The sequence below is a fragment of the Anabrus simplex genome, chromosome 4 (assembly GCF_040414725.1).
Source record: "Anabrus simplex isolate iqAnaSimp1 chromosome 4, ASM4041472v1, whole genome shotgun sequence".
NCBI lineage: Eukaryota > Metazoa > Arthropoda > Insecta > Orthoptera > Tettigoniidae > Anabrus > Anabrus simplex.
This window is the reverse complement of record NC_090268.1, coordinates 200553684-200576182: the sequence shown is the minus strand read 5'-3', so window position 1 is coordinate 200576182 and position 22499 is coordinate 200553684. Positions and strand designations below refer to the sequence as shown.

General features: G+C 39.0%; 1 protein-coding gene across 1 annotated transcript in view; it reads left to right on the top strand.

The window, feature by feature from the left end:
• LOC136872568 (BTB/POZ domain-containing protein 6-B) overlaps positions 1 to 22499 on the top strand; it is a 151651-nt gene that overhangs the window by 116506 nt on the left and 12646 nt on the right. The window contains exon 6 of the mRNA XM_067146369.2: positions 4116 to 4549. Coding sequence (XP_067002470.1) covers positions 4116 to 4549 — 434 coding nt within the window. The remainder of the gene's footprint in view (positions 1 to 4115; positions 4550 to 22499) is intronic.

Here is a 22499-nt window from a genome sequence, read left to right as displayed (position 1 = left end):
CCGAGATCCAGTAACAGGTCTCTTCTCGCACGACATTTTTGTCTCTTTCTTTGTATTTACTGCATATCGGATCACAGATACTGTATTATTTCACGAGCTTCGAAATATATTCAGAAATATAAGTTATTAGCACATAATAATGTTATTGGATTTTACGTCCCACTAACTATGTATTTGAGCGCCTTCACCACCGGACTGAGACAGGATCGAACCTGCCAAGTTGGGCTAAGAAGGCCTGCGCCCTACCATTTGAGTTGCTACTCAGCCCGGGTATTAGCACATAATAATTATAGAAAATATGATTTTCATTCAGTCATTTATATCTGACACCTTTTTACCGTATGAGCTGTAATAATGGAGATATTCAAGAGTTTATAACAGTGTTTCAACAACCAAGCATTGCTGACAAGGAAGTATTGTTATGCCATCACAGTAGCAAACTAACTGGCTATGATGGTTGTTGTCGTTATTGTCTTTATAATATGCAAAATAATAATAATGTTGTTTGTGTTATGTCTCACTAACATTTATGGTTTTCTGAGACTCGAGGTGCCGTAATTTTGTCCCACGGGAGTTCTGTTACGTGCCGACAATTTATAGCGCCACACACGTTTCCATAATATGTTGATTGCATTTTAATCAGTACAGTGGTTCTACTTCAGATACTGACGACACGAACACTGTTCACGTAGTGAACCACTATAAAATTATTATGTATCCGTGGTCCAAACAGTAAATACGTAGAAAGAGACAAAAATGTCGGTCGGTCGGTCACTTGCTTTCTTGACTTACACTGCGTGAACCATCAACGATAGACCCCAAGTGTAAGCGTATGAATTGTAGAGCATAGAAACCTCTACAAAGAAATAAGAGTTTTCATTACAATTTTGCATTTGGATGTGAAACACACCAAATGAAATTTCGAACTGGGCTATGATTTTTAACCACTCATGACTGGGATGTGTGAGGCCCCCTTTTGAAATAACCGAGATCCAGTAACAGGTCTCTTCTCGCACGACATTTTTGTCTCTTTCTTCGTATTTACTGCATTTCGGATCACAGATACTGTATTATTTCACGAGCTTCGAAATATATTCAGAAATATAAGTTGTTAGCACATAATAATGTTATTGGATTTTACGTCCCACTAACTATGTATTTGAGCGCCTTCACCACCGGACTGAGACAGGATCGAACCTGCCAAGTTGGGCTAAGAAGGCCTGCGCCCTACCATTTGAGTTGCTACTCAGCCCAGGTATTAGCACATAATTATAGAAAATATGATTTTCATTCAGTCATTTATATCTGATACCTTTTTACCGTACAAGCTGTAATAATGGAGATATTCAAGAGTTTATAACAGTGTATCAACAACCAAGCATTGCTGAGGAGGAAGTATTGTTATGCCATCACAGTAGCAAACTAACTGGCTATAATGGTTGTTGTTATTGTCTTTATAATATGCAAAATAATAATAATGTTGTTTGTGTTATGTCTCACTAACATTTACAGTTTTCTGAGACTCGAGGTGCCGTAATTTTGTCCCACGGGAGTTCTTTTACGTGCCGACAATTTATAGCGCCACACACGTTTCCATAATATGTTGATTGCATTTTAATCAGTACAGTGGTTCTACTTCAGATACTGACGACACGAACACTGTTCACGTAGTGAACCACTATAAAATTATTATGTATCCGTGGTCCGAACAGTAAATACGTAGAAAGAGACAAAAATGTCGGTCGGTCGGTCACTTGCTTTCTTGGCTTACACTGCGTGAACCATCAACGATAGACCCCAAGTGTAAGCGTACGAATTGTATAGCATAGAAACCTCTACAAAAAAGTCTGCGATGGCACATACCTATTTCCAACTGGCTGCCCTTTAGAAGCGATTTTATGCTACAGCCCGCGGTAAAAAATGTAACTCCTTAAAATTAAATAAATATTTCGATATTATCCTCGAGTTCCTCATCAAAATAAATTGTTTGAGGTCCTCCAGTATTTTATAAGGATTACAATAACCTTGTCAGGACATATTTGCATGAATGGTTCAAAAGTTATGACCATTTTAGACTGTAGTGGTAATATGTGTCAGCAGGACGGGCGAGCGCTGTCTCATATCACATGACGTCACGCAGCGGCCAGGGACAGAAACAAGTGAGCGCGATGCGGGAAGAGACACCCCTGGGTTGATAGCATGAAGAATGTTGTGGATCTTGGATGTGGAAAGTCTTTGGAAAGAAGAAAATGGAGCGCTTTGGTCCATGGGGTCAGAGAGAGTCGGTATAGACTAAATGACTACCATGTGGGCACAATTTACTATCCACATGTTCACGTCTCTCTATTCGATTTGTTGATCTTAAGTATTCCTTTATTTAAGAATGAAGGAAGTTAGCTGTTACTATTTTTTGAATCATTGAAGATTTGTGTTCCTGTAGTCTTCTGGCATCCCCTTAGAGTTTTGATAGATTTTTTATCTACTGGAAGATACGGTCCAGTTTTGGCCACACTAAGAAGTGATTCATTGTGTATTATTGCATTGGCTTGTTTCTATTTTAAAAGGCTGCAGTGAGATAGTCATGTCCTATATAGAGTTGCAAATTTTCTACTGTTTCTTTCTGGACTTGTTGTTGTTTTCTGAAGTGGATTTTGTGATTTTTGACGGATAGGGTGGTGGCATATTGGAAGAATTTCTCATGTATTTGGTTTAATTATGATCAAAGATTAAATTTGCAGGCAGAAACAATAATTTAATTTTACTGATTAAATATTAAGCTGGCCTAGTTATGGTAATTAGGGCTGGTGGCTTCAGGTTCGATTCCTGGTCAGGGCTAGTTGGAGGTCCATCCAGCCTACATGAGAAGAATTGAGGAGCTGTCTAATAGATGGTGGTCTTGATCTATAAAGCCAAGAATAACAATGATGGTTCGTTGTTCTGACCATGCTTCACATAGTCTGGAGACCTTCACGCTGAGCAGTGTTCACTTGGTAGCCCAAGGCCTGTGAGGGCTGTAATGTTATGAGGTTTGAATTTTTTGATTGACCATTTTATGGTTCTCAGGCATGAATTTAATTTTTGATATAAAAGCCGGAGGATGGCATTTAAAGCAAGCTGAAATATCTCTTCTAGTGCACTGCATGTGCTCCAAAAGATGGCTTGCAGCGATCTCTCGATGTTGCATTATCTGCCAGTATCTGGGAGAAATGTGGCAATCCATCTGATGAGCTCAGTGCTACCCTGGGGTGAAACGCTGCAAATTTCACAATTGAAAAAGTCTGTAGTGATTTAATTATTCCAGGAATTCAGTCTCAATATATGCAAAGCCAAAACAGTAGTGATGACAATAAACAAGAAAGAGACGCCCAGCAAACATTATGGAAAGTGTGGAAAACTTCACATGCCTCAGCAGTGTAATTTCTTGAAACACTAGCTGCAAAGGAGGTGGCAAATAGAGTGCTAAGAAGCTCTCACTTTTACCAGCAAGTAACAATCTTCTGGGACCCCAGAGTACCAACAAAATCAAAGCTGGTAATATTCAATCTATTCTTCATACCAATCTTAACCTATGGCATCCAAACATGCACCCTCACTAAGGACTTGTCAAAATTACAGGCATCTGAGATGAAGTTCCTGATTCCACCATTCAAAAAATAAAACTGGACAAATTAAGGAATGACATGGTTAGAAAGGAAGCTGGGATTGAGGCATCATTGTTAGATCTGGTCACATATCCAGATTGAGGTGGTTCAGGCATGTAATGTGGATGGTGCCAACAAGGACAGCTTATGTTAACTTGGAGAGGTATGTGGTAGGAAAACTGATGGTGGGAAGACTAAAAACCCACCGGATGGACATCATAAAGATGGACCTTGCAGATTGGGGAAGGACACTAGAGGACGTCACTAACAACAGAAGTATGTCAATAAGACAGAGTGGAAGAGGTTCACCAACAGTACCCAGGAAACTGCAAATGTAAAATGATGATGACGAATACTTTAGTATTACTTTTTTTCCTTGTACAGGATTGATGGTAAATTCAGTTTCAAAAATAATGGATATAAATTAATTCAGATGACTGTGGTTCTTTATACATGTTTTGTTTTAAATTGCAGGTTTATCCCCTGAAGAAGGCAAGTCATTGCGCTCAGTCTTGGGTCATGCGATTGGAAAAATTAGGTTTCTCACTCTGACTCCTACACAGTTTGCAGAAGGTCCAGCTCTTTCTCGATTACTTACTCAAGATGAAAGTTTTGCTATATTAATGAACATCTCATCGTCAACTCCGGGCAAACTGCCAATGCCAGAAGGCTTCACTACCTCTACAGTGGCTCGAAAAAGGCCGGTTCATCTTCCTTCTCGACAAGATGGAGTATCGGATGCAGAATCCAGTGTCATCTCGTCTGTTGGAGGTGACGTTATAAGAGAGGGTCATAAGTATTACTGTTTGAGAAATATCGTCCAAGAACCACATTTTCTGAATACAAGCATCCTGGACTGTTCTGTCGCATTTACTGTGGATAGAAACATCTGTGTGCTTGGAGTGCAGGTATGTGTAAATGTCTTGTGTTGTAACCTCCTTTATTCTTGTAACTAACTTTGGATTATATTGTATATTAACTTTACATGATTTTACGTTGTATTTGTTGCCATATAGTTTACCAGTAAAAATTGTCTTCATTCGTAGGTGGAGTGCCCATGGTATTCTCTGTTATTGTAAGAAGACTTAAAAACCAGGCTGTCTGTAGGTTATAAGGCTGTGTAAAGTTATACGGTTTGTCCATTCGCCTTCTGGCCCCAGGGGCTCTTAACTTGGGAGTGTGGGTTGGCGACCATGGGCCCTCAGCTAAGTCCTAGCATTGCTTCAACTTACTCGTCCCAGGCTCCTCACTTTCATTGCCCTATCCGACCTCTCTTGATCATCTCTTGTTCATTTTGGACCCCACTTGTATTAGGTGTCGAGGCCTAGGGAGTCTTTAATTTTCATGCTCTTTGTGGCCTTTCTTTCTTCGGCGGATATATTCATTTTTTAAGTGTCTCTGGTTAGTGTTCTTCTTCTTCTTTTTGCTTGTGGTTTAACGTCGCACTAACACACAAAAGGTTTTCGGCAACACAAGGATGAGAAAGGGCTAGCATTGGGAAGGTAGTGGCTGTGGCCTCAATTAAGGTCCAGCTCCAGTATTTTCCTGGTGTGAAAATGGGGAACCATGGAAAACCTTCTGGTAGCTGTAGGTACTGGGTTCACGGGGCACTCCCATACATGTGAACACAGATGTGAATCAAGTTATTTGAAGTACTGTTTGTCTGACTTCAAGATAAATGCAATAATGGTAGTGAGCTCGAGATGGGTTACCACAAGTAGCGATTAATGTCCCTGACGATCGCCACTCACGCTCCATTCATTACAGATAGCAATACTCTCTAATTTGTCTATTCCCAACTGAGCATAACTCTTTACTTACAGTACACATTCTTGGCTAATCTGACTACACTTATTTGATTGCATTTATTGCCTCTGATAAGTGCACATGGGCTAATTATAGCACGATAATCATTAGTTCTCCGTGCCCAATATCTCACTACACACTGACTATTACAGATAGCTTAACCTGGTCTTTAAATGAAATTCATTTATATAGCCTGTATATAACATCACTTGTATTCACTCCCACACTGAAAACTGATGTCAGTATCGCACAAACTTATCACACAATAACTGTAGCTCTACACAAAGAAACACTTAGGTTGCTCTAAGACATGAACCACATGAAGAATTATATAGAACAAGAATGAAATGTGCAGGGTAAAGAGCCTTGTAAAGTCGACTAGTGAATTTCACTAGGGAGAGGGAATGCTCCTCCCACTTTGACATATTTACTCCGCTAATAGTCATCTTTCATAGTTAAATGGATATTCAATTTGTAGATCTTTACACCCTCTATCTACTGAACTATTTTCATTCAAATCGCATTGCACATTTAATAGTAATTGCGAACACATCCTTTGGCTTTTTGGCGTGGTGTAGTGGGGGTAGTGGGGACTCTGCGTTAAGGAAACTCTCATGGACATCTGGTATTCATCACTGCGATACTGTTTTAAGTGCATCATTAAGAACGCGTTTGAGAAGTAAATCATATCATTTAATATGGCAAATTGTGCGGAGTTCATCGATCCCTTTCATGTAGTTTTACTGGGCTTGTGACTAATTATTATTATTATTATTATTATTATTATTATTATTATTATTATTATTATTATTATTATTATTATTATTATTATTATTATTATTATTATTATTATTATTATTATTATTATTATTATTATTATTATTATTATTATTATTATTATTATTATTATTATTATTATTATTATTATTATTATTATTATTATTATTATTATTATTATTATTATTATTATTATTATTATTAGAAATTGCTGAGTTGAGGAAACAATGCCTGCGACTCAGACGAAGGACACAAAGAGCACGACATAACGACGCAGCTCTCTCAGTAGAGTATAAGACTATGAAGAAAAGACTGCGAAATACAATTAAAAAGAGTAAAGCCGACAAGTGGTGGGAAATGTCCAAGGAAGTGGATGAAAATCCATGGGGATTAGGGTATAAAATTGTCATGAAGAAATTCGGGATGATACCAAGCCCTATTATGGATCCACGCACCATGGAAGAAATAGTGCACACATTATTCCCTGATCATGCAGAGAGGATTGATGATGAGGCCGAGAAAGAACTAGACAATGTACCACCTTTTACAATTGAAGAATTGATAACAGCAATTAATTCCCTTAGAAATAAGAAAGCCCCTGGTCCAGATGGTATTCCAGCAGAAGTACTAAAGGTGGCAGCCGAATTATGTCCTCAACTGCTGTTGAGAATGTATAATCATTGTTTGAAAGCGGGAATTTTTAGCTTTCGTTGGAAGATAGCTAGATTGGTTCTGATCAGTAAAGGGAAAACTGGGGGTTACAGACCTCTATGTATGCTGGACACTGCCGGGAAAGGTTTAGAGAAGCTTCTACAACCGAGAATACTAGCAGCAGTCCGAATAGCTGGCGACCTATCCGACCAACAACATGGATTTCGCAGAGGTCACTCAACGCTAGATGCTGTGAAGGAAGTGGTGAAGACAGCAGAACGAGCTCAAACGGGTAATCATTATTCTAGGAAACTGACGCTTCTTGTGACTCTAGATGTTAAAAATGCCTTCAACTCGGCAAGATGGAGTGATATATTGGAAGCTCTAGAAGAAACTTTCAAGGTACCAGAATATCTCATGTATATACTGCGAGACTATTTGAAAGACCGTACATTGTTATACGACACGGAAGACGGTCAGAGAAGAAAACGGCTCACAGCTGGTGCAGCGCAAGGCTCAATTCTCGGACCACACCTTTGGAACATCACGTATGATGATTTATTACGGCTGGAGATGCCAGAAGATGTAAAACTTGTGGGTTATGCTGATGATGTGGCTGCTGTGATAGTAACCCGTAACCTAGAGCTGGCTCAATTTAAATTGAATCAGGTGATGCGACGTGTCAAAGAATGGATGATAAATCACAAGTTAGAACTCGCAGATCACAAAACGGAAATTGTCCTCCTGACGAGGAAAAGGATTAATACTGTTGTACCGATGCAGATCGGACAGATAGCCATCGAAACAACTAGGAGCACAAAATATCTTGGTGTAACGCTTGATACTAAGCTTACATATTGGGACCACATCCAACGGGTAACAGATAAGGCAGCGAAAACCATGACTGCACTGAGCAGACTCATGGGAAATATCAAGGGACCGATATCTAGTAAAAGGCGGCTTCTCATGTCAATTGTTCAATCGATACTGCTATACGGTTCGGAAATTTGGGCTGAATCGTTAAAAATTGTGAAATATCGGAGAAGAATTGCGGCTGTACAACGGAGAGCAGCTTTACGAATTGCTTGCGCATATCGCACAGTATCAGAACCCGCGATTCTAGTAGTAGCAGCAGTAGCTCCCATTGACTTGTTGGCTTTCGAAAGACAAGAAATTTGGCTCACACAAGAAGAGCTAGGAAGGAAAAGGGCAAAGGCTTTGGCTCATAGTCGCAGAATGCAACGATGGCAAACAAGATGGGAAGATGATTCTAGAGGGAAATGGACGAAAAGACTGATACCTTCTCTGGGCGTATGGGTTGCCCGAAATCATGGTGAAGTGAACTACTATCTCACACAGTTCCTGACAGGTCATGGATACTTCCGAAAATTTCTTCATAGGCTAGGGCTAGCAACTAGTCCGGTGTGCATATACTGCGGCGATATCGATGACGTATCACATACTTTCTTTGTGTGTGTTCATTGGCTGCCACAAAGAAGATGCTTAGAAGTTATGCACGGAGAATTGACGCCAGAAGGGATCGTGTCAGTAATGCTACGAAGTCGAGAATCTTGGGACCAGGTAGCAGTCTACGTAGAAAATATTCTGCGTCAGAAGAAGAAGGACCTGGACGATTACGACAGATAGTAAAGCAGAAGAAGGAAGATGAAGCACAAGATGCATTAAGCACGACATCCGCCCTGAAGTAATGCGAGAGCGGTTCCGGGGCGGAGATAAACGTCGTGGGAAAAGGGAGTGTGGTTTTTAGTGGGTAAGAATCTCCACACACTTGTTGAGTGCGGACCCTCACAAGCGTCTTATGAAAGATTTTCCACACTCCCTCGCAAAAAAAAAAAAAAAAAAAAAAAAAAAAAAAAAAAAAAAAAAAAAAAAAAAAAAAAAAAAATTATTATTATTATTATTATTATTATTATTATTATTATTATTATTATTATTATTATTATTATTATTATTATTATTATTATTATTATTATTATTATTATTATTATTATAATATAATTCGCTGGGGCCATCAAGGACCACTTTAAGTCTTGTTGCATTTGACACTGAACTTGGCCTTCTTTAGAGCCCAAATTTCCCTCATTCTTTGTGAGTGGGCTTGCTTACGCTCCTCTGTCCAAGGGGCACCGTGCCTTCTCCTCGGTTGCTTGTCTCGGTTTAGCCCGTTCTTCAATACTTTCTTGCGGAAGAGATCTCTGTTAAGGGCGTCTTCAGCTGAGATATGTAACATTTGCAGGTCTTCTTTGGTATTTCTAAACCAGGAAATCGTGGTTTTGGGGTTTGAATCAAAAAAGTGAAAGATTTCTTTAGTTAACTTTCTTCTGTCCATTCTTTTCAGATGACCGTAAAATCGTGCCCGTCTTTTTCTGATTGTGTCGGTAATTTTCTCTATTTTGCTGTAGACTTCCTCGTTGGATCTCTTTTGATGGATTCCATTTCTGTACTTTGATCCCAAGATTCCTCTCACAATTTTGGGTTCTTTTTTCTCCAGTTCTTCAAGGAGTCCTTTGTTGGCATTTAGAGACAGGGTTTCGGTTGCATATAGAACTACTGGCTTCAGAACTGTTTCATAGTGACGTATCTTGGTGTTTTGGGAAAGGCATTTTTTGTTGTAGATTGTGCGGGATGTTTGGTAGGCTATTTCCAGTTTGCGTTCTCGCTCCTGAAGTGCTTCTTTGTCCAGTCCATTTTTCATGATGATCTCACCCAGGTATTTGAATTTGTCTACTTGGGTGATGTCCCCGTATTTTGTATTGAGTTTTGGTGGAGCCTCTTTGATGTTAGTCATTACTTCTGTTTTCTCAAACGATATCTGCAAACCAGTTTGTTCGGCAATTTCCTTTAAAATTTCAACTTGAGCTCTAGCGGTTTCTATGTCGTTTGAGAGAACAGCAATATAATCGGCAAATTCTAAGCATAAATGTCTTACAATATAGTGATTATATCAATCCATCTGTTCAATACAAATTGGTTTTATGTTGCTAGTTCATAATATTACAACATGAATTTGCAGGGACATGTTTCGCTTTATTTACAAGCATCTTCAGCCTACACAATTGTCTCAAGGTTAAGACCTGTCGTAATTGGATTGTTTTTACAAAATATTTTGCTTGAGTATATGTCCATGTTTGGTAATAATATAGGAAATATGTACGCATTAAAAGTCTAAAAATATGAGTTTCAATGTTGGTAATCCTTAAATTCTAAAATATATTGGCGTCTAAAATATAGTAAATACAATTTAAAATTTATTTTGGTTGAAAACTGTTTTCACATTTACAGTGTTGAATTGGAGTAACTCTTAATTCTAAAATTCATTGACGTCCAAAACATAGCAACTACAATTTGAAAATTTGGCTAAAATTGTTTGTACAATGTTGTGGTTGATTGAAACAACCGTAATATGTCTTTAAATCTGAGTCATGAGTAAGAACTGAAAGTTAAAATATATATAGGAGTCATATTTTCTAAAACCATTGAAATCTGGAGCACAGTAACTTCCGATGTTGAAAATTTGAATAATGATTGCGATCTCCAATGTAATTATTTAAAAAAACTATGATTCGACTCTGTGTGTCGGTAATATACTAAATTTAAATCTTCGAAACCGTTGGAGACTAGCTTCTAGAATTTACGAGGCTTGCTGCAGTTTGGTGTTTAGAACATTGAAGTATTAGAATAGTTAGTTCTTGTTTATTGTAACATTGAATATCCGAAGGTAGCAGAATATATTAATGTAGTTGTAGTTAAAAGGAGTGGCTTCATTCAAGTCTTGAATAGCTGTTTAGTTTCTTTCAAGGTAATAGAATGAGTGAAGCATCTGGATCAAATGGAGATTAACTTGAATACTGTTGTGTGTTGTTTGATGTTATATTTTTTCACTTACCCCTTTGACTGCTGCTACAAAGTCTTGTGGTCTTTCTTACGTTACTGTGACTAATGTCTATTATGGTTCTACTCCTCGTGTTGTACGTGTGGAGGAGCTGTTGTGAGGGGCAAGTAGGGGGTGGAGGGGGATGGATGTTAGGCGGGGCGTTTGCTATTGGCGTATCATGTAGTGGGGAGTTCTTATCAGTTGTCGAGGTGGGGGTAGGGGACGATCCTGCGGGCGGGACGTTAAGTGTTTCAATCAACCACAACATTGTACAAACAATTTTAGCCAAATTTTCAAATTGTAGTTGCTATGTTTTGGACGTCAATGAATTTTAGAATTAAGGGTTACTCCAATTCAACATTGTAAATGTGAAAACAGTTTTCAACCAAAATAAATTTTAAATTGTATTTACTATATTTTAGATGCCAATGTATTTTAGAATTTAAGGATTACCAACATTGTAATTCATATTTTTAGACTTTTAATGTGTACATATTTCCTATATTATTACCAAACATGGACATATACTCAAGCAAAATATTTTGTAAAAACAATCCAATTACGACAGGTCTTAACCTTGAGACAATTGTGTAGGCTGAAGATGCTTGTAAATAAAGCGAAACATGTCCCTGCAAATTCATGTTGTAATATTATGAACTAGCAACATAAAACCAATTTGTATTGAACAGGTGGATTGATATAATCACTATATTGTGGACATTTATAGTAAATTTCAATACGGGCCTAATCATGAGATTAGTTACATGTAAAATGCTAAGCAGTCTGTTGCGATCCCCTTGGATTTGGTTCCTATTCTTAATGGACTGTAGTTGGTTTCCTGTAATCTCACCCGCAAGGTTCTGATGATCTTTTCAAGAACACAGTTGAAGAGTATCGGAGATAGCCCATCACCTTGTCGGACTCCTGTTTTGATGTCAAAGGAATGTGACACACATCCGTGGAACTTCACCTTGGATTTTATATTGGTCAGGGTGGATCTAATTAATGCCAGCAGTTTCAAATCAACTCCAAATTCATTTAAGATGTTTAGCAGGACTTCCCGGTCAATGGAGTCGTACGCTTTCTAGAAGTCCACAAAGACGGACACATACTGCTTGGCCCTTAGTGTACAATATCTGATGATCGTTTTAAGATTTTGGATCTGTTCAGCTGTTGAGCGACCTTTTCTGAACCCTCCTTGGTATTCACCTATTTGATGTTCGACTTGTGCTTCCAAACGCTCCAGGATGGCAAGTGATAGAATTTTGTAGGTCACGGGTAGCAAAGATATTCCTCTGTAGTTGTTGATGTTCTTCATGCTTCCTTTTTTTTTTGAAACGGATGAATCAAAGCTATCTTCCAATCTTTGGGTAGGGTCTCCTTGTTCCAAATTTCTTCTATTTGCTTTTGCAAGATATCAAGCGATTCCTCTGTGGCATATTTCCATAGTTCTGCTACTACTGAGTCTTCCCCCGGTGCTTTGTTATTTTTGAGACGGGCAATGTGGCACTTGATTTCATCTCTGTCGGGTGGTCTGGAATCTGGGTACCTGAGTAAGGGTTCCTTGGTCTCAATGGGGCTTTGCGGTTTAGAGCAATTAAGTAAATTCTTGAAGTAGTCTGCCAGAATGCTGCAATTTTCTTCATTTGACGTCGCCATTGTGCCGTCCTTTCGCTCAAAGCATAGAGATGGTGGTTTATAGCCAGTGAGTTTGTATTTGAAGGCTCTGTAGTACTCTCTGCTTTCATTCTTCCTAAAGTTTTGTTCTATCTTTTCAATGAGAGATTTTTCGTATTTACGTTTCTCAGTTCTGAACACCCTAGCTGCTTGGGCACGTTGGGTTTTGTAGGTTTCCCAATCATTTTTTGATTTCGTAGAGTAGTACAGTTTCCACGCATTGAGTCTTTCTTTGAAGACTGATTCGCAGGTACCATTCCACCAGGCATGCTTTTTGCTTGATTTCTGCAACGTCTTTGGCGGCCTCAACAAGGAGACTTTTGGTGTTGTTAAAGTCACAGTCATTTGGTCTAGCCTTCTCCTGGAACTCCTCGACCCTTTACCGAAGTTTATCATTATCGAAGCGTGTGATCTGTGTGGTTGTCTTCCTTGTGTTTGCAGGAATTGGTTTGAATTTGATAAGAGACATATAGTGATTTGAGGCCACATTGATGCCTTTCTTTACCTTGACATTCATAATCTCGGGGCTGTTTCTCCTGGAGATTGCAACGTGATCTATTTGAAACTCTCCAAGAGTTTAGACGGGAGAACTCCAAGTCATTTGCTTTCTGGGTAGATGGTGAAAGTGGGTCGACATGACCTGCAGGTTGTGATTTTCGCAAATGGACACCAGTCTTTTGCCGTTTGGATTAGTTCTTTTGTGAGCAGGGTAATTTCCTATAACTTTCTTGTACTTCTGTTCATGGCCTAGCTGGGCATTGAAGTCACCCAAAAGAAGCTTGACATGGTGTTTGGGGAGTTTGTTTAATTTTTCATCCAGTAGGTCCCAGAAATTATCAACTTCATCTGGATCAGACTTGTTCTTATCGTTTGTAGGAGCATGTGCATTAACTAGGGCGTAGGTTTTGTTCGCGCATTTAATTGTGAGTATAGACAATCTGTCATTCACAGGTTCGAAATTTGCAACCGATTTAAGGATCTTGGTTCTAACAGCAAATGCGGTTCCAAGCATCACAGCTCCATTGAGGATTCCTCTTTGCGCTTTGCTCTTGAAAAATCGGTAGCCTTCGGATTAAAAAATCTCTTCATCTGGGTACCTTGTTTCCTGTAGAGCCATTATGGATATCTGATTTTCGTGAAGAGCTTTGGTGAGAGTTTTCAGCTTGCCAGTTTGTGGAAGTGAATTTATGTTGAAAGTTGCTAGAAAGGTTTTGGATTTTGGCCTGAGTTTTTGACTCTTTGGGGTACACCGAGATGTTCCGACTCGTCTCTTGCATGATGTCGAGTCTCCCCCAGAATGTGAATGAGACTCATGCTCCGTGGCGTTCACGACGAGGGATTTATCCGAAGATTTACCCCCCGGGGTATGTTTCTTGAAACATTGTGCCATCATGTTTCTTGACTTGACTTTGCTTTGGACGGGTACCCATCCTTTTACAACTAGGGTTGTTAGCCCTAGAGGTTGCCTCAAGATGTTTTCTGGCTTCTGGTCATTTACCAGTCTTTGCCGTAACCCTGGCAAGGAACCAGTTTTTTTACATGGTGGTATTTTATTTCCCTACTACCCTCTGACTCTGCTGGCGGCAGAGCCAGCAAGCTTTCCCAATTCCAATGGGACACGCCCGATGGAGGTAACTGGTAATTCCCCACTTAATATTATTATTATTATTATTATTATTATTATTATTATTATTATTATCATCATCATCATCATTTAGCTCACGAAAGTTATGGGTTGATATCCAGGAAATAGGCAGGGAAGTGATGGTAATATCCAGTTCTTAAGTTGAAACCCTGTAAATTAATCACGCCTTCTGACACAGGTAGCAGTTTGAGCGTAGTATCATATCCCTCACTCTCTTGCACGATAGAGAAGGCAATACCAAGGTTGCTGTGTACTCAGAGCTTCTCCCTCTCTGTATGCGTAATTAGGGTGCCTGTCTCTGAGCTCACACAGCGTTGTTTGTATCCCGGATGAGGAATAAAATGCTATTTACAGTCAAATATTTCATAAATTGATGTGGAAAAAGACACCTATATCTTATTAGGCTTCCCGACATGTCTAATGACATAGTATTGAACGCTTTCAATATATAGCGCATATATTTCTTTGATGTCATCATCACCGTTGTATGAGGTGAACAAAATGCTCAGTAACATGGTAATTGGGCCCTGAATACTTCAAATATCCCTGTAGGATGCTAAAAGGTTTGTTTTGTCACTTATTCAATACATATAAATTTTACAATTTAGGAATTTATTATTGATTCCACTTGAGACATGTTTCACCCTTCATTGAGGGCATCATCAGTCAAATTATCTCCTCAAGGCAAAAATCAGGTACCTGGTTAGTAGTTGACATGCACAAATTAATACATATTATTAATACACATTACAAAAATTAAGTAGGAGAAACAGTTGTACAATAGTGATGGTTGAACATATAGGTTTATAGAATAAGAAGTCAGCACCAATGCGTAAAATTAAAATAGTAGAGTTCGGCAGTGGTGGTCTGGAGAACAGTTGATGCAATCATAGGAAAATATAAAGTTTTAAAAATATTTACATTATAACAATCAAGGGAGAAAGGGTGTAGTGCTCGGTGTCAATGTTTATAACCAAAAATGAATGTCAATGGTTGGTAACTATACAGTATTTACATTGTCCAATTGAACAGTTGAGAATAAAGTTTTAAAGATATTTACATTATAACAATCAGGGGAGAAAGGGTGTAGTGCTCGGCGTCAATGTTTGTAACCAAAAATTGTCAATGGTTGGTAACTATACAGTATTTACATTGTCCAATTGAACAGTTGAGAATTTTACAATTTATATACATATTTACACAAGAGCAGCTTGGTGAGCAAGGATATAAAAAAATCTAGTACCAAGTGTGTCCTGTTGTTTTAAAGGTTGGAAGAAGAATGTAGCATTGACATTTCAGAAATTTGCAGAGTGGTTTATCTTAGTTAAAATCACCGGGGATAGGGAAATATTCCATAGCCAAATGGGGTTTATAGGCATCAAGCTGAAAGTTGTCTGGTTGCAGCACCGAGATCGGTACGGAGACTGGTCAGTGTGGATTGAGATTCATGGGTATTCAGTGCGTTTGAATGGCAACAATGATGACAGTTATTTGTAGGTAATTGCTTATATATTTTCCTATGATTGTGTCAACTGTTCTCCAGAGCACCACTGCCGAACTCTACTATTTTAATTTTACGCATTGGTGCTGACTTCTTATTCTATAAACCTATATGTTCAACCATCACTATTGTACAACTGTTTCTCTTACTTAATTTTTGTAATGTGTATTAATAATATGTATTAATTTGTGCATGTCAACTACTAACCAGGTACGTGATTTTTGCCTTGAGGAGATAATTTGACTGATGATGCCCTCAATGAAGGGCGAAACATATCTCAAGTGGAATCAATAATAAATTCCTAAATTGTAAAATTTATATGTATTGAATAGGTGACAAAACAAACCTTTTAGCATCCTACATTCAGTATCTTCAATACGGATAACAATGATTTTTATCACTTGCAATTCAAATATCCCTGTTGTAAATTTTGTTTCATCAGGGTATATCATCATGTACATTTCCTCAAAATAATTCTCAGTGTTTATAAAGTTTGTTGTATTCATGTAGGTTTAAAATCTTGTGTAAAGTAATATTCTGAATATTAGAGATCATTGCAGTGATGTTGGACAAACTCTGTTTCTGCCAGTTATGTATTCCCTCAGGAAATGCCTTTAATCCAGCTGGTTAGCACTGACTATGCAATAATTCGTTCAAGACAACAAAATCCAGGTTGTCAAAAATGACCTATCTGGGCTTTTTAAATAGTTTTTTAATGAATGAAACCATTATTTTTCAGTCTGTCAAACACAAATATAATACTTGGAACCCTATAAATTACATGTAAAGAATTAACAATTTTACGTGCTAAGACCATGGAGCTGAGATACGGTAATGGAGTGGCTCCTCACCTCTCCTAGCCTGTGGAGAAAGTGGACCCACTCGAAGGGCGGGGAAGCCCTTGAGGCCACACTACTGTCCACTACTGAATGAGCGAGGGTGCAGTCAGAACTGTGTTTTCTTCCTATTGCAAGCACAAGCCACCTAATTATAACATACTTCACTGTACACAATATAACAACATATAAAACTATGCATTTTATCAAACTGAAGCCTCTCATAGAACCCAAATGGACAAGAACAAACATTGCAATCACAGTTCAATTGTCAGCATTACTGTCCTTTGAACTTTGTAACTTAAGTGAAATATTGTGAAATTTATGTTCCCTGGATCTTTTCGTTTTGCAGTCTGAATGAATGTCTTAGTTGAATGCTGAAGTATAGTTGACATTAGTCTGATCATAATCCGTGAAGACAGATTCATCGAAATTTTGCACTTTCCTCAGCTTACCTGCACGCACTAATTATGTCTTTCTGATGGGCAAACCAAATCACTTCTGTTCTTAATCCTAACTAGGTGAGAGTTCACATTCAAATTTTAAACTTCTTTCAGACTACTAATGCATTGCTAATGTGCTATTTTCTGCTCAGTCTGAAGCACAACAAAATCAGCGATGTTTGACCTCATATGAAAACTCACCATTATCACTTCTGGGAAGTTTTATGAGATAATGAAGACTCAATTCAGTGTCACTTTCCTTAGCCAAATTCAGTGCTGTCAGATTGTGGAGTCGAATTTATTCCATCGACCGGGTCCTTCATTGTGAGAGTTGAGATAGGGATGTCTTCTAGGGCTAGGCAGTTCCATCCTCTTGGTGCATGGAGTTGTTCGTGAATCAGCAATTTCTTGAAAGCTGAAACTAATTGTTCAGCTGTAGGGATGTTGTTGGATCCAAATCGAGAACATAGGTATCCAAACAAAATTTCAGTATGATCTTGACTCACTTTATCTGTGATGGATTTACTGAGCAACTGAGCAGAAGGCTTACATTTATCTTCTACAGTTTGTAGTTGATGTGAGCTCCCTGCTGTTTAATTAAATGCAGTTCTTCGTTCTCTTGTAGCTTCTGCAGAAGTGTGATGTGCCTTCAAGATATAATTTGTCCATCCTTGTCATACAGACTTTTCTTGTCATCCAGGGTATTTCAGACTGGTTTAAGCATGTGGCATGGATCTAGGAAAAACTAATCAGAAATTTTGTCTTGTTACAGGATGAGGAAAGATGACACCAAACAGTCATGCTTGATATTGCAGCCTAACTGATAGCCATGCTTAAAATACTGACCCATCACGTCATTAACCTTGGCACATGCAGAATTTGCAAGCGTTGCACAACTAAAGAACACAATTGTTCCCCACTAATCCCATCTGTAAGGAAGTGACCAAGAAGCACACGCCAATGCATATTTATGGCAAAAACCATTAAAACATAACCCTTTCTTGCTACCTGTTTATCACAATATGCTACAGACCCAAAATCGTCGTACCTTGTGGTTTTTTGTCTATCCCACTCAACACGCTTCCTAACTGCCATTTCAACAATCAGAGAACATACATACATACATACATACATACATACATACATACATACATACATTATCATTATAGACTGTTATGCCTTTCAGCGTTCAGTCTGCAAGCCTTTGAGAATTTACTAAACGTCGCCACAATCCTCGATTTGCAACTAGTGTTGTGACCTCATTTAGTTCTATACCTCTTATCTTTAAATCGTTAGAAACAGAGTCTAACCATCGTTGTCTTGGTCTCCCTCTACTTCTCTTACCCTCCACAACAGAGTCCATTATTCTCCTAGGTAACCTATCCTCCTCCATTCGCCTCACATGACCCCACCACCGAAGCCGGTTTATGCGTACAGCTTCATCCATTGAGTTCATTCCTAAATTAGCCTTTATCTCCTCATTCCGCATTCCCTCCTGCCATTGTTCCCACCTGTTTGTACCAGCAATCATTCTTGCTACTTTCATGTCTGTTACTTCTAACTTATGAATAAGATATCCTGGTCCACCCAGCTTTCGCTTCCGTAAAGCAAAGTTGGTCTGAAAACAGACCGATGTAAAGATAGTTTCGTCTGGGAGCTGACTTCCTTCTTACAGAATACTGCTGATCGCAACTGCGAGCTCACTGCATTAGCTTTACTACACCTTGATTCAATCTCACTTACTATATAACCATCCTGGGAAAACACACAACCTAAATATTTGAAGTTATCGACCTGTTCTAGCTTTGTATCACCAATCTGACATTCAGTTCTGTTGAATTTCTTACCTACTGACATCAATTTAGTCTTCGAGAGGCTAATTTTCATACCATACTCATTGCACTTATTTTCAAGTTCCAAGATGTTAGACTGCAGGCTTTCGGCACAGTCTGCCATTAAGACCAAGTTGTCAGCATAGGCCAAACTGCTTACTACATTTCCACCTAACTGAATCCCTCCCTGCCATTTTATACCATTCAGCAGATGACCCATGTAAACTACAAACAGCAAAGGTGAAAGATTACAGCCTTGTCTAACTCCTGTAAGTACCCTGAACCAAGAACTCATTCTACCATCAATTCTCACTGAAGCCCAATTGTCAACATAAATGCCTTTGATTGATTTTAATAATCTACCTTTAATTCCGTAGTCCCCCAGTATAGCGAACATCTTTTCCCTCGGTACCCTGTCATATGCTTTCTCTAGATCTACGAAACATAAACACAACTGCCTATTCCTCTCGTAGCATTTTTCAATTACCTGGCGCATACTGAAAATCTGATCCTGACAGCCTCTCTGTGGTCTGAAACCACATTGGTTTTCATCCAACTTCCTCTCAACGACTGATTGCACCCTCCCTTCCAAGATGCCAGTGAATACTTTGCCTGGTATACTAATCAATGAGATACCTTGATAGTTATTGCAATCCTTCCTGTTCCCTTGCTTATAGATAGGTGCAATTACTGCTTTTGTCCAAAGCCATTTCATCCCTGCCTTCCCACTATACTTCACCATTTCAGGTTTAATTTCATCTATTCCTGCTGCCTTATGACAATGGAGTTTATTTACTATCCTTTCCACTTCCTGAAGCATAATTTCACCAACACCATTTTCCTCCTCCCCATGAGCTCGGCTGTTTGCAACACCGCCATGATGATTTCCTTTTACATTGAGAAGATGTTCAAAATATTCCCTCCACCTCTCCAGTTATTCCCTGGGATCTATTATGAGTTCACCTGAATTACTGAAAACACTGTTCATTTCCTTTTTCCCTCCCTTCCTAAGATTCTTTATTACTGTCCAGAAAGGTTTTCCTGCTGCTTGACCCAGCCTTTCCAGGTTATTACCAAAATCTTCCCATGACTTCTTTTTGGATTCAACCACTATTTGTTTCGCCCTGTTTCTTTCATCTGCGTACCAATCCCTGCCTGCCTCGGCCCTTGTTTGGAGCCATTTCTGATAAGCCTTCTTTTTACGTTTACAGGCTGCTCTCACTTCATCATTCCACCAAGATGTTCGCCTTTTTCCATCTTTACACACAGTTGTTCCTAGGCATTCCCTTGCTGTTTCTACTACAGCATCCCTGTATGCCACCCATTCACTTTCTATAGCCTGAACCTGCTTACTGTCTACTGTTCGAAACTTCTCACTAATCATATCCATGTACTTCTGTCTAATTTCCTCGTCCTGGAGATTTTCTACCCTTATTCGTTTGCAGACAGATTTCACTTTCTCTACCCTAGGCCTAGAGATACTTAGTTCACTACAGATCAGATAGTGGTCTGTATCAACGAAAAATCCCCGAAGAACTCGTACATTCCTAAAAGATTTCCTGAATTCAAAGTCTGTTAAGATATAGTCTATTATGGATCTGGTACCCCTAGCCTCCCATGTGTAGCGGTGAATAGCCTTATGCTTGAAGAATGTATTCGTAACAGCTAAACCCATACTAGCACAGAAGTCCAGCAAACACTTCCCATTCCCATTAGCTTCCATATCTTCCCCACATTTACCAATCACCCTTCCGTATCCTTCAGTTCTATTCCCAACTCTCGCATTGAAATCGCCCATTAGCACTATTCTATCCTTGCTGTTGACCCTGACCACGATGTCACTCAATGCTTCATAAAACTTGTCAACTTCATCCTCATCGGCACCCTCACATGGTGAATACACGGACACAATTCTTGTCCTAATTAAAGAGCCCTACCCCAGACTCTGCCCTTCCCTTTCTAACACCCGTCAAGTACACTTTATAATCTCCTATCTCTTCCTCCTAATCTCCCCTTACCTGAATATCACTTACTCCTAGCACATCCAGATGCATCCTCTTTGCTGACTCAGCCAGTTCTACCTTCTTTCTTCCATAAGCCCCATTAATATTGATAGCTCCCCATCGAATTCCATTTCGCTCGCCAAGTTGTTTCCAAGGAGTCCCTCGCCTGCCAAATGGGAGTGGGACTCCATTACTCCCATAGGTCCGATGCTTGCTTAAAGTGTTCTGACTCGGTAAATTCATGAAGTAGGATGCTGCCCTACTTGCACATAGTCCAAGTGAGGATCTCTCCTCTAACGGGTTATGGACCACCGGTGAATTGTATAGTCCTAGCCGCCTGAGCACAAGGAGGGCCACGACTCAGAATATGTCCGAGATGCCCACTCCCATTCCATAGCAACTGGTATCCCAACTCTCAGGACCACTTACTAGGCCACTCAGCCGTTGCCCCTGGTTCACGAACTAGGACGTGACTACAGTAATCCACAAACATGAACCATTCAGAGAACATAGGGGAGAAAAATCACTCTTAGCCTTTCCTTTCAAAACAAAATGCTTCCGTTCAGAATCCTGGAAATGCACCTACAGATGTGTACCATTTAGCAAGAGATCTAGGGTGGGGAAAGCAAGTATTGAACATGCTCCTGATCTAAGAATATGCCTTAGGGGAGTAGAAGTCTACCAGTGCAAAATGCCTAAAATTCAGGTGAATAACCTCTGCTGAATAGTCCACTCACTTGTGATTAAACATTTTTATTTCAGGTCTTGAAATAAAGTTCTCATAGTTGTCGCCTTCTTTTTTGTACCAGCATTCCTTCTTCGTAAATTTTTAATGATCATTCTTGTATGTCTCTATGAAACCCTCGTTTTTCTAAGTATTAATTTCAATTTCTTTTCTTTCTTTTGACACCGTGCATGTTCAAAGTTTCCTCAGTTTTTCTCATCTGGGCATTGAACACCCTGAATAAACAAAAGAGAACATTATTAGTTAAAAGAGGGATTACCAAAGTATGATTGGAGTATATTGTGTTCAAAGCTCTCCTGTTATAAAATGGTATTTGTTCTAACCTTTTGTACCTGAACAGTATTAATGGCATTGAGAGCTCCCTCCAGTTTGATGGTACTTGGCTCGAGAGTGTCGACATTCCCAGATCGTGGTTCCATCCTTTTCTGCAAACTATTGATGTTTCCACAAAGACGCACACAAAATGCTGTCAACTTGCGTACACAAATTTATTCACAATTATTTACAAATTAAATACACATAACCTTAATCACTGCCGTTGCAAGAAAAATACTTCACTTCGAAAACATCAACAAACCACCATTTTAACAAGTGCCTATCACGGAACCCATGGAGATTACAACCTTGAAACAGTTGACTGCTGACTGCCACAGCATGTCAGTACAAACACAACATGCGGTCACAAGTACAACTCCTGTTAAACCATAACTCCAACTAAACAGTAACTTGTCTCTGCCATCAAGACCACCTCCTTATATAGGTGTCTGGCCAGGCTTCTAGAGAGATATGTTACGAAATACCTTCTTGTAAATTCTAGAGTGCTTAATACATAGATATAATGTACAGAACATTTTACGATCATCTAGTGCCAAAGATACGTCATTCTGGATGTTACAGTGTGTTTCACAATACTGTAGTGGATTACACATCATATATACAGGTAATAATAAATTATATACAGGTTCTTACATTAACTGAACTCATATAAATGTCTATACACAGTACTTGTTTTGTGACATAACCTCACAAACAATGCGATCATCTGAC